The 12,988-nt window shown below is 38.5% G+C and overlaps 1 protein-coding gene across 4 annotated transcripts in view; it reads left to right on the forward strand.

Annotated features, from left to right (window-relative positions):
• Nucleotides 1-9,519, forward strand: part of CHST8 (carbohydrate sulfotransferase 8) — a 175,782-nt gene extending 166,263 nt beyond the window's left edge. For all 4 annotated transcript variants that reach the window (XM_032195446.1, XM_032195447.1, XM_032195445.1 and 1 more), the window contains 2 exons: nt 5,899-5,936; nt 8,093-9,519. In XM_032195446.1, the coding sequence (XP_032051337.1) occupies nt 5,899-5,936; nt 8,093-9,241 (1,187 nt within the window). In that variant the 3' untranslated portion in view covers nt 9,242-9,519. The remainder of the gene's footprint in view (nt 1-5,898; nt 5,937-8,092) is intronic.
• Nucleotides 9,520-12,988: the final 3,469 nt, after the last annotated feature.

Below are 12,988 nucleotides of genomic sequence, written 5' to 3' on the forward strand. Positions count from 1 at the left end.
AAACTTATTGACATAGGACTTCTTACTAGCGTACTTAATTCTAAAATACTTTCTGCAAAACAGACAAAGGGCAACTTAGGCCAGCGATAAAAAAGCTTTATGAAAGGAAAGCACAGTAGCAGGCAGATAGGCTGGGTATCTCATCCAGGTCTCTGGAAAGCACTGTATAGATAAAAATATTACAAAGATGGTGGCCACATTTAGAAGCAATGGGTATCAGCCCCATGCAATGATCATTGATTCCAAGAACGCTTTACTAGAAAAAAAAAAAAAAAAAAAAAAGCATAGAATGCTGTGTACAAAGGATGGCCCATGTCAGAAAAAGTCAAGAGGCAGGAGTACTGGCCAGAAGCAAGCTAATCAGGAAATCAAGAGGGAAGCAACGACAGGGAGGTAGAAGCCACAAGTCAGTGAGCACTGCACTTCAGAACGATGACTGCACTGTTTCGCTCGATTCTGATGTACAGGACTGGTTACTGCTACCACAAACGAACTTGGAATACATAGTTTCTTGACAGTATTAAAGTCCTCAAGTGACAAACATTAGAAGTCATTTAATGTGTGTACTGATCTCTTCTTTGGTTTGCCCATTTGCAATTTTTTCTTGTTCAAACTGATGGATGAACCTAACAATTATTTGCAGGGTATGCTCTTCAGAATTGCATTGCTTTCCCCACATACAGTACTTCTGTCCTGAGACTCCCTAACATCATTAAGATGGAAAGGCATTTCAGCCACAAAAAGCCAGAGTAATTGTGTTTTAATCAACTGAAGTGCACACAGGTTTCTACTGCCATACGTAACCCATGATGCAAGTGCAGCATGGTACCGTGTTGCATGCTGCCTATGGGACAGAAAAACTGCAAGTTTACCTGGTTTCGAAATATGAAGTATCTGTTTTACTTAGATTCAATGCCTACCTCTCTGAATCTGACTCTGATCAATAAGAAGCACAAGATCAATATGAAACAATTCAGTTTGTGCACTTAGAAAAGTAGAAAACGAGGGAGAAGATGGCTTTTTTTTTCTTTTTGAAGTATCCCACTACGCCACAACCACTTAAGAATAAGTCACTTGTCAGAGTTCAACGTTTCTAAAATACATTGCATTTCAGCTATTTAAAATAGCATGTGTGACAATGATGGGATTTGTTTTGAATCAAAAAGCAAAGAACTTGGGAAAAACAAGTTTTCTGATTTACAAAGGAGCCTGCATATGAAGGAAGGCTTATTAAACAAAAAGGTAAAATAATAATAATAATAATAATAATAACTTAGTAGCTTGGCAAACTTCTTATCCCTTCCCAAATGAGAAAGCAGCCCTTTATTCCACCAGTTATGCTTAACTGCTTAGGGCTCTCAAGGTTTGGCTCCTTTGGAGACTGGGAAATGGCCAGAGAAACATTCTATCCATCCCTTCCTGAGCAAAGGAAATCACCACCAAACCTTTTAAGAAGTTTGCAGCTTCTTTAAGTCAGTAAGATGGACTTAAGAATCAGGTTCAATGCCACTAAGAATAATCAGAGGTTGACTTTGCATACCAGAATTAGAGGCATAAGAACAGAAAAGGGTTTAACAGGATGCATGGCAAATGAACAGTTTTTATTTAATGCATTAAGAAAAGAAACAGATTTATTTTCCGTAACACCTTTATGCAATTTATCTTTTATTAGACAAAATCCAATCTTGTCAGATGTTGCTGTTCATTTGTGTACGTCTGTAGAGCGTGGAATACCCCACCTTATTTTTCCCTATAAGAAAAGATTTTTCATCCTCGACTTTGCTGCCAAGGACAATAGTAAAGCAATAGAACATGAGTAAGCAGTATCAATTAAAATGGAGTTAGTCAAACGCAGACATTCTTTGTTTTGTAATGATTACAAGCTTCACCTTTTGTTATGCCCTCCAAAAGGCTGGATCACAGGCAGAGCAGACACTGACAACTCTTTATATAGGGAAAGAAAGGTACAGGGACAAAAGTTATTGGGAGGAACAGAAGCATGAACAGTCAGAGCAGGAAAAGTACAAAAGGAAGTGCTGTAAACATTAACAAAAAGATGTCATTGAGCACTGGAGAGGAGTCACTAATTGCATCTTCTGTGTGAAAAGCTGGAATGGTAACAACTCTACATCACAAAATGTAGTAGAAATAAAAATTACTAAATGGTACATACCTTAGCAGTGGCTGTCAGAATAAAATTACGTGACAGTTAACGCTTAAGCCTCCCACACCCCCAAAGAAAAAGGTGCGTTCCAAGCAAGCTCCTCAGTAATTCACTCTTACAATTCATATGGAAATAGAATCGTTCTTGTCACATATAATCATTCCGCCACCAGATACAAAAAGGTGCTACAGGAGTAAAGATGCTATGGAGACCTGGTTTGATTGCCTTCACCTGAAGAGTGACAAATACATTCTTTGGTCAACTATCAGGAGGCTCTGTCTCCCTGCATGCACCTTGCCATTGACAGAGAATACAGTAAGGTTTGTTTGCATCATCTTGAACATTGCAACAATCAGTGTAACATTAGACATGAGCTGAAGTTAGACACTACAGTGTCTCGGAAACACATGACTCCACAATTCTCTGTAAAACAGAAGCGCTTGTCCTGTCACTGAGCATCTAGCTATGACAATGGCTCAGTACTGCATCAGTTAACCAAAACATCACTGTAAAAGTTTACTTACCTGTGGAAAATGACACTGGATACTTTCAGCTTCACTGAGGACTTAGAGATGTTAGATTATATAGACTTACTTTATGGATTCACTTCTTTCTTGATACACAATCAAAGATGTCCTACCATTTTGCTAAGCCTTCGGTACCTTGCCTCATCAATTTCCCCCTATTAAAATGAGGTACTGAGTATGTAGCTTAGATTGGGACTTTAAAGGTGCTTTGTTTTTTTCTTCAAAAAATGTTTTTTACATATAAAAAGGAAACATGCATAGTAAACAAAACAGATACACACCATATATAATTTTTCCTATTGATTAGGCCTCCATTTCAATATAAAAGCATTTTCTAACAGTTCTAGTTAAAAAAGCATTCTAAGCATGCACACTGTAGTTTTAACATATGTGAAAACAAACAGTTCACAGAAGCAGCAACTGTATTTTTCCACTTTAATGAGTAATTTAATTAAAATATGTAAACAATTAGACATTGGAATAAGTTAGGATAAGAAACGTTAAGTTCATGTATACCAGCACAAGCTAACAGTTCACCTTTTTTTCCTTTTTGGAAATTTAAAGTGGTCTGACCAATATTTTTGAGAAAATCCTTTTGAAACTAAAGATTTTTCATGCTAATCAGAATTCTCAGTACTAATCCACTACTGATTCTGTGGTTAAGTATGTATTGTCTTCTCTGAATAAGCACATAAAACTGAAGTGCATGAGAATAGGACACTTGACACAGATGTTCATGCAATGATATTAACAGCCCTTCCAGAGTATATGTATTTCACAAATCAGCTAGGATGAAGCAAACAAGTATACACTGCTCACAGAAGTCCACTAAAGGGAAAGAGTCAGATGCAGACTTGAAGTTATCATTTTTATTAAAAAATATTTCAGCTGTAGTGCAGTCTCAGAACAGCGGAAAACACCAGAGGCAAACCAAAATTAGGTCTTGAAACAAAGACAGAGGAGAAGGCAGAGAGGCAAAGCTATATAATATTACACAGGGAAGATGAAGGCCCTTTTACTGTGTTGCTAGTAGCATTCAAAAAAAAGAAAAACTCACAATGGGACTGACTATATGGTAGGACTGGATGAAGCATAAGGCTCATATTTCATGAAGACAACAAAAGCAGTCATATAACATAGGCCAAACTCAGGTCTGGAAATTCATGGTTGCACAAGGGGAAGAGAAAAAAAACACCATGAAAACTGACATAAATTACATACAATTGATAGAATGATGGCATCTCTTGGCTATTCTGTCTGAGCATAGTGAGATGTTGGTCACTGTCATGTCCAGCACCAAACACTTAATGATCACTAACTTTACCTGGACACAGACACCCGTAGGTTATTTAAGGCAAGGAGAAATTACTATCCATGTTTCTTACCAGCTCTCAGATATTATTGCCAAAATGCAATGATGCAGTGTAACGTTAAGTTTAGATTTGATTAGCAGAGTAGATCTGTGCAATGTAATTTCCCTGAATTCTCCATACTTGAGGGTTTTTTCCCCGTGTAGCTTTAAATCTGAAGTGACAGACTGTATCATGAGAAAGACAGCTAAAAGAAGCCAACTCTTAGAAGTCAAATTCAGAAAACATTGAAGAGATTGGCAAGTGCTTCACCAAACATTTACATTGAACATGAATTGTTCTGATTATGTGTTAACACCAATAAGCAAAGAATCATTTCTAAACAGTTACTCATATCCCAACAGCATTTATTTTTAATTTTTCAAAGCATACAGTATGAGTGCAAACTATTTGTCTCTAAAGCAAGCTACCTTTATGAAACAGTCCTACAAAAACACTCAATGATAGGAAAAAACAGCTCTCGTACCTGCTCGTTAACATCTGTAATGCCTAGTGCAAGGCAACCAGTTTTAAACTTCTATAACCCTGACAAGGACACGATAGACTAGCTCTGTTTCTCCTTAGAATATACCTCCTTACTTTATTTTCCAGCTAAATGCTTGTGCAAAGGAGCTAGAAGGCGGCTTAAGACTCCTGTAAAATGTCCAGAACCTACTTCTGGTGAAGTAAAAATAATAATACGCCCCTTGCTTTTAATAGTCACGTAATTGCAACATTCCCCATCCACCTTGATTTTATTGCTAACAAATTGCTGTAGTGGAATTAAAGCTCAAGCATGAGCCAAAAGAGTGATGAGCACTGATAGATGAGCTCTAAGAGCATAGAAATACCCTTAGCAATCTGACAGACTCTACTATTAACAACGGTTTGTAGTTCTGATAAAAAAACATGATTAATCATGTAAGTTGGACTAACTACTTTCACTGCAATAAACTAAAATTGAACCACTGTGCATGCCTAGTTCTTCACAAAAACTTTCATAGTACCATGAACATTAATCTGGACTGAACTATTCCAGTGATGTTTCCACTTACAGTGGAAGGTGTTACAAAGCACTGTAATTGTCCTTGTCAAAATGCTGTGGATTTGTAATGCAGATTTATTAAACTGAAGCAACTGACAACAAGGCTAGCAGTGTTCTAAGTTGAAAAGCCCTAAAATAATTAAGAAGTGTTTCCTATTATTATACTTAATAGAGATTAGGAACAGCAAAGATCATACACATCTCCTAGAGCTGCCTTCTAGCATTTTTGCATCTTTATCATTATATTTTCCAAGTAGGCTCCACTGTAGAAGCCAGAAAATGTGGCAAAATATAATGTGTTTTTCCTCTAAACTCTACAAGCATTTACTTACTTACACATAACTCCATGGTGCATTTGGTTTTACAGCAAAGGATAGTACTCAATGCGAGCTACTATTATGATTAAGTAATACTATCCAAAGTTTGGGAAAATTTAAAATGTACACAAAGAACAGCATTTATTCAGAGCTCTAACCTGTGATCCAGAGTTTCTTGTTCTCCTGTTAGCTGAGGTTAAGCAATGTGTTTTCTTCCATCTCAGTTTCCCCATCTGTAAAAGGGAAAAATAAAAAATAATGACATTTAATCCCTTCCACAATTGCTTTGACATCTATAAAGAGTCCTTCAAAGGAGTGTTGTTGCTATGAGCTGCACATCAATTTAAATTCATCATTGGTCTGTATCATTGTACTAACAATAACTTCTATTTCTGTTTTCCTTTTAGTAACTGAGATGATACACACTGATATTAGTCAAGAAAAATTAAATTGTTTGTATTTTTAAGTAATGACTGTAATTTCTTTCTTTGTTTAGGGATAAAATATAACATGGGATTCCAGCAACCAAAAAAAGTAAGTTTCCACAAGTATATAAGGAAAATTGAATCCATATTCGAGTACAGAGTAAGGATAGAGATGGCTCAGATAACACTAGACTAGAGATGAAGCACTGAAATGGAATGATGCTTCAAAGCTTTGCCATGAAGTACAAATTTGCCTTTTAAAACATGAATTTTATAAGCTACACAACCTTAGTTTTATTAGTTTTTTTCCCCTAGACTGGATATTGCTAACAGATACTGTAAACTTTGCATATTAATATTGTGTGAAATCACACTGAGCAAATGAGTGTCTTGAGAGACACTTCAAAATAGGCTAAAGAAAACTCCTGGTGAAATTCCTCCATCTAGTGGCTGCTAGCACACTGACAGCAGCAGTGAGAGCCCACCGCAGCTACTCAAGATTTCAAGCTCAAGTGCAAAGTGTGCTAAGGAACAACTACACAGCTGGCAGCCAGTGAAATCAGTGTCAGTGGCTGACATCGCTCCATCTCTACAGTTCCTGCCTGACCTTCTGGATGAAGAGCTGTATTGACAGAAGACATTCAAATCATGGCATTTGAGTTTCACAGAAAGTGTAGGTTATCATCACCAGTGCTGTGAATATCTCGGACGTCTGAATTTGATAACCTTGAAATACATGCCACACCATGAGTAAATGAGTAAATGATCAAGTTTCTGCCACTATGAAAAGGGTAACAGATAGAACTACCATGTCACATCTTCTGTTTTACCTAGACAAAAACTTTAATACACCTTTGAATACTGAAAGCAACCTCTGAAGATAAGAGCAGAGTAGAACAATCATTCTTGACAGCTGAATAGGGCCTCGTGTAACAAATTGTCAGTTGGTTTCCCAGCCAGCACATCACACACCACCTCTACCTGAACAGCCAGCAAAACAGTTTAGAAACCAAAGTTCTGCTACAAAAAACTTGCACAGTACTCACGAGTTTTGTTTAATACTGATGTGTAGACTTCACTATTCTTCCAATATCTTATTTTTGAAGCCACTTAAACACTATTACGGAGCAAGTAGAACTGCAAAAATCTGAAGTTTACAATTTATAAGACATATAAATAAACATTAAGTGTTTTAGATAAGCAATATACATTGCACAGCTATATCTGCATCCTCTGTTGAAATATTCCCTGGGGTTTCATGTGCCATTCAGCTCCCAGGTGACTCCTCAAAACAGGAATGACAAGGAGTTACAATGTCCAGGACCCAACTTCAGTTGCAGAGGCACAGACTTGTAGACAGGGATTTAGTTCAGCTGCGTTGAGAAGCAGGAAGCAATGGAACATACGCGGGCTGTGTGCAGAACATAGTATCAGCCAGTGAGATCCACCTGATGAAAGAGACCAGGTTCCTGAAAGCCCGTACCATAGACTCACATGGCTTACTGCTTTCACTCCCCTACTCCCACTCACAGCTTCATTCTGACTCCTCCTTGCTGCTCATCAACTCTTAATTGCTCTGGTCCCAGACTCATCTCATTTATCTCCCTTTGGGTTCCCTATCCATGCTGCTTTCATCAAGTCCTCTGCCTCTCTACAACGCCTCCATCTTCTCACTGCAGCCCTTTTTGCTTCTTTCTTCCCACTCTTGCTCCCTGCCCGTCCTCACTCCAGAAGCACCATTACCTTCCCTCCCTCCCATCAGCCCCGGAAGGCTTTACTCTGCGCACAATTGCCCTCAGTGCAAAGAGAGCCTACAGAAAGAGCGAGGGATGAGGGGGAACAAAGCAAATAAAACAGATGTGTGCTTTATTGGCTGTTTATTTATTTACTGTCTGTTTTAAAACAAACAACAAGCAGTCTGGAATAATTAAATAAGTCCTCAAAATATACCAAAATTTCCACAAGAAGTATTTAAGACAGCATATCTAAGACAAATATCAAAACCTAGGTGCAGGCACCACACAAAATATAGTAAAACCCAAATCTGGACAGCACTTTACCACCTCAGGCTCATCTCAGCCTTTGGATTGAACATAAGCACAGGGCAAGATAAGAGAAGTCGCTACCAGTGTGTGAGCACAGCACCGAGGACTCTCGGCAACGCACTCGGAGCTGTACGAATAGATCTACATTAAGTTGCACAAGCTGTTAATAGTGACAAACAGTTTCTCATTTAGTAACATCTTTCATCTATTTTTCCATCAGGACTGCGTTTCCAGCAATAACCGGGATAGAAGATTAAGAAAAAATACTGCAGATGGAATAGCGACGGTAAAGCTGAGCAGTTCATTACACCCAGCTGAAAACGTGCCCACTAAGCTTCAGAGCACAGACAGACGGCAAAGCAGCATAACGCTGGGGAAAGACTACGAACAGCAAGGTGAGGAAATTAATTCTATCAGGCTCCATAAACGGAGAAGGAGATTCGTAATTAAAAAGAGCCCGATCCTGATTTCCATGAACAGTTCCACTCTCAACTTGCCCACACTGAAATCCGAGGACAGAAGTAACAGCAAGTGGAAAACTCTCTATCAGATCCAAAGCGAAAGAAAGCAAATAATGAGGGAAACTTGTTCAAAGTACAAGAGTAATAATAGGAGAATAATCACTCCTTACCATGTTTCTAGAATATTTGTAGAAGATAAATACAGAGTTCTGTACTGCGAAGTACCAAAAGCCGGCTGCTCTAACTGGAAACGGGTGCTCATGGTTCTCAACGGGCTGGCTGCTTCCACAAAGGACATCCAGCACAACACAGTGCACTACGGAAACTACTTAAAAAGGCTGGATGGGTTTGATCGCAAAGGAATCTATCACAGGCTCAACACTTACACCAAGATGCTTTTCATTCGTGAACCTTTTGAAAAGCTGGTGTCAGCATTTCGGGACAAGTTTGAACATCCAAACAATTACTATCACCCGGTTTTTGGCAAAGCGATCATTTCCAGGTATCGTGTCAACGCCACCAAAGAAGCACTAAGGACAGGCTCTGGTGTCAAATTTAAGGAGTTCATTCAATATCTCCTGGACGTACACAGGCCAGTGGGTATGGATATCCACTGGGATCATGTCAATAGGCTTTGCAGCCCATGCTTAATAGACTATGACTTTGTTGGGAAATTTGAAAGTATGGAAGAAGATGCAAACTTCTTCTTGCACTTAATTGGTGCTCCACAAAATCTGACTTTCCCTAAATTCAAAGATAGGCACTCCAATGAAGAAAGAACTACCACTAAAATTACACAACAATACTTTGCACAGCTTTCTCCTTCTCAAAGACAACGGAGCTATGACTTTTACTATATGGATTATTTGATGTTCAACTACTCAAAACCTTTTGAAGATTTGTATTGATTTGAGAGCTGGGACGCTTCCACGATCACATCAGCTGAATTGCATAACAAATCCAGGTGGCTTCTGTTTATATACACTCCTCTGTTAGTAAAGAATTGATTGAAGAGCAGGAAAACAAACTCGAAACAGAACATAAATGGTTAGTGATGTTTACACCTTCACCTTAAATGCCTCCTTTTTCAAACCATTTTTCTATAATTTCTCCATGTGAAGTGTATGTATATACATGTGTAATACTATACGTCAGGGCTCCCAAATAAAGCACATAATTTTCCATGCTGGTGTGGCTTGTGTTTGCACTGGGAGGACAGTTTGAAATTGAATTCAATGCAGATGACAACTCTACCGTGAGGCCAATATTTTAAGTTCTTTGCTGTTCATAAAAACAAGTCTTTGAAAGTTACAAGGTAGCAAGGAAAAAAATACACTAAGAAATATGTATGTTTCATCAAATTCTGCGAAGTACGAAGCCATACAATGAACAGGAATATTTGAGGTTGGTCATATAGTTATTTTCTCCTAAATTATGAATGTGAGGGAATGAATATGAGTATCAAACTATTCAAAAACATTGGTGAAGACAACTAACACTCAGTCACCATGCGAGTGCAGTATTAAACCAGATGTTGCAATTCAGGGAGAGAGGATGTGTTCTCCCCCTTCAGTATTTCCCTTACGGCAAATTCATCTGCAAGCAGATAAAATGCAGGCAAACATTTGCATCTTTATGCATGTTATTAAGATTCTTTTAATCCTTTGCATTAACATAAATCTCTGGTTTAATCTTTATAGTCACCAAGAGTATCACATCTTTCCTTTATAGTAACAAGCAGGAGTAAATGCAACTTCCTGTCCAACAGGATAGTTCTTTTCTTTGCTGCAAACAATTACATTTGATGTCACGAGACGAAAATATTCCAGGTGGTGTAGTTCAGCTATTTGTTTTCTATACTTCATAGGAGACATTTTTATCTAGAAGAATTCTCCTGAGAATCAAATACCAGACCTTCTACTGCTCTTGTAAGTCTTCACACCAACTCTGTATATGGTATCCTTGTCTATATGTTCTTTAATCACTTGGAATAAATGATTTCATCATAAAAGTTGGAAGGCCATATTAGAACAAGTCTTAAACTCTACAGGAATGCTAAACTTGAATGCCTCAGTTATTTCTATAGTTTGCATTTTGCGACCAAGATCAGAAATCCACTAAAACCTACACTGTGCAAGCGTACAAACACCTAAGAAACAGCTGTTTCCAGATAGTTCTGTAATTACAGGACCAAATCAATAAAAATTTATTTATACAGTTTGTTTCATACATCACAAGTATTTACACCCCATGTCATTTTTGCTTTGTAAAACTTTAGTAGGGGGAAAAAACTGTATTGAGAATTTACTGACAAATGCTTCACATAACTGACATTAGGATTTCATTCCTACAAACCTGTTCTGCTCAGAGAAGAGCTGTGCATGTTAGGAAGGTAACAACTTGCACTGTTCCATGAAGCCAGTTACCGTTCCATTCCCTGTCTACCTCCTGCTCCTCATCACTGCCTTGCTGTTGCAGCTAGCCTAGCCTCCTGTCCTCCTTTCCACCCACTCAGATGCTCAATGTGTTCACATGACCAGGGAACAGCCTTTTCAAAGTAATTTTTTGTTAACACAAAGTAGGCTGGAGGCTACTCAACTGGGCTGTTCTGTCAGACAAGTACTGTTGATAACCTCCCTTAACAGATCACACTGAGGGATATTGGGGGAAAAATTAGGCACCTTGATCTCTTCTAGTGCAGAGGAGAGCATCTATTTTGATAGTGGTGGAAGGGTTTTTTGTGCATAGTCAAGAACACCACTGGGAATTTGAGTTATGCCATCCTTATTTAATGATATTAGGTGTTCTAAGAAGTGGTAGTACTAAGTGGTGTAATTTATTTACCTGTAGGTAAGGAAGCCACAAAGGCACCTAAACAAGGAACGGGTATAATACATATGTCAGCCCTCAGTTTATTTTTCAGAGTCTGATTTTATCAGGTACCAAAGCAGGATGGTCTACCAGGGCACAGCACGGTAGCACTGCTCCTGCATGGTAGCAATGAACTCACTCAAGCCAGCAAGTGAACTCCCACTGAGGGAAGAGCCACAGTGGCGCTTACTCCAGTACTGCTGCAGCAGAAGAGAACACGTAGGCTCATAGTTTAGCTCCACGATGTGGCCAAAGCAAAGCTAGAAAACATTTATATTCAGCCCTCTGCTAGTTTTAGAGACCTCTAAGGGAAATATTAAAGAATTTAAAACTACAGCTAGATTCATAGAGACCTGACTTTCTCCTCCTACTTCCTCCTCCCTCACCCCATGTTTTCACCTGAGTCTACATATGCAAACGAATGGGTAGAGCCACAAGGTCATGTTTACACCTGAAACACTTTGGTGGTAAATTCACACTAAGTGCTCACTGTATGAGTGGAGAAAAAAATACCCACAAAATTGCCTTTCTTATATCAAGATCTGATGCTTTTTCTACCCCCAAGTGCTTTTTCACTCCCCAAAGTCTATTTTACTTAAAAACCTGTACTAGTGCAACAGAAGCTAATGGCACTGGGGGGAGTAAAGTTTTTAATGACAAATGAAGATGTAGGTTTCGGCAAAATTTTATTTTAAACAATCATTTGTTAGCCCAAATAAAAATAGACTTAAACGATGTGTGTGGTTACAGCAGGCTGTGTGTAGGGAGAGGTGAATAACTTACAGAGAAAGTCCATTTTCATAGTTCAAATGCTCTCATTTTTGACAGACACACAGCATAAGAAAAGTCCAAACGCACATGCTGCTCGTACCGCACAGTACATTAATGCTTCGTTTCTTTGCACTGTATCTCCCATTTGGGCAACGCTATTACCGACAACAGAACCATGAGCACACATCACATAGATCCTTGTATAATTATCTACTTACATACACGCATACAAAGTACATGGAAAATCTGTGCAAATAAATTATACTAAAGGTATCTAACAAAACAAAAACTTTGGTGTAAGAATACACATATTAGTAGAAATATCTCCTCCATATATAAACTATAAAATGAATACAGGGAATATAAAACATTCATTGTCTATTAAACAGTTGATCTTTGTTTCTTTGTGCAATAATTACAAGTCAGGCCAGCTCAAGTAGTGCAACATTATCTGGAATTCTGGATAAAAAGTTTAATTATTGCTATTATAGGCACTGGTTACTGGAAATCACTGCATTGACAGACATTTTCTTCCTCCCAGCAAGAAATCACACAGGTAGCTGGGCACAGTCCAACCAAACACTTGGAAAAGCAACATAACCATGCAAATCGCAGCCTAATCTATTCACTTTAATTCCAGTGATACCAGAACAGCAGCATCTGCATGAAGCAGTAGGTTTTTCTTCCTCAAAGCACAACATGAGAGACAAGTCACAGCACAGCCTGCCTGAGCTGATATTGCTTCAAGGGATTATTTTCAGGTTGGCGTTATTTGTGGTGACTTCAAAGCCTCAGCAGGCACCTGCACACACTTAAACAATGACTTGGGAAGTGTCCCAGGCTTCATATGGCAAGATGCATGTAATTACTTTTCATCCCAAGAAGGCAGCTACTGGTTAAGAAGGGTGAGCAGTTTTCTTAGCTTTCAGCAACGGTGCCTACCAGACAAGCCTATAAACAGTCACCTCTAACGGCACGATATGCTGGAATCCAGTATGAGACAGATTTTACAA

The sequence above is a fragment of the Aythya fuligula genome, chromosome 12, assembly GCF_009819795.1.
Source record: "Aythya fuligula isolate bAytFul2 chromosome 12, bAytFul2.pri, whole genome shotgun sequence".
Taxonomy (NCBI): Eukaryota; Metazoa; Chordata; class Aves; order Anseriformes; family Anatidae; genus Aythya; species Aythya fuligula.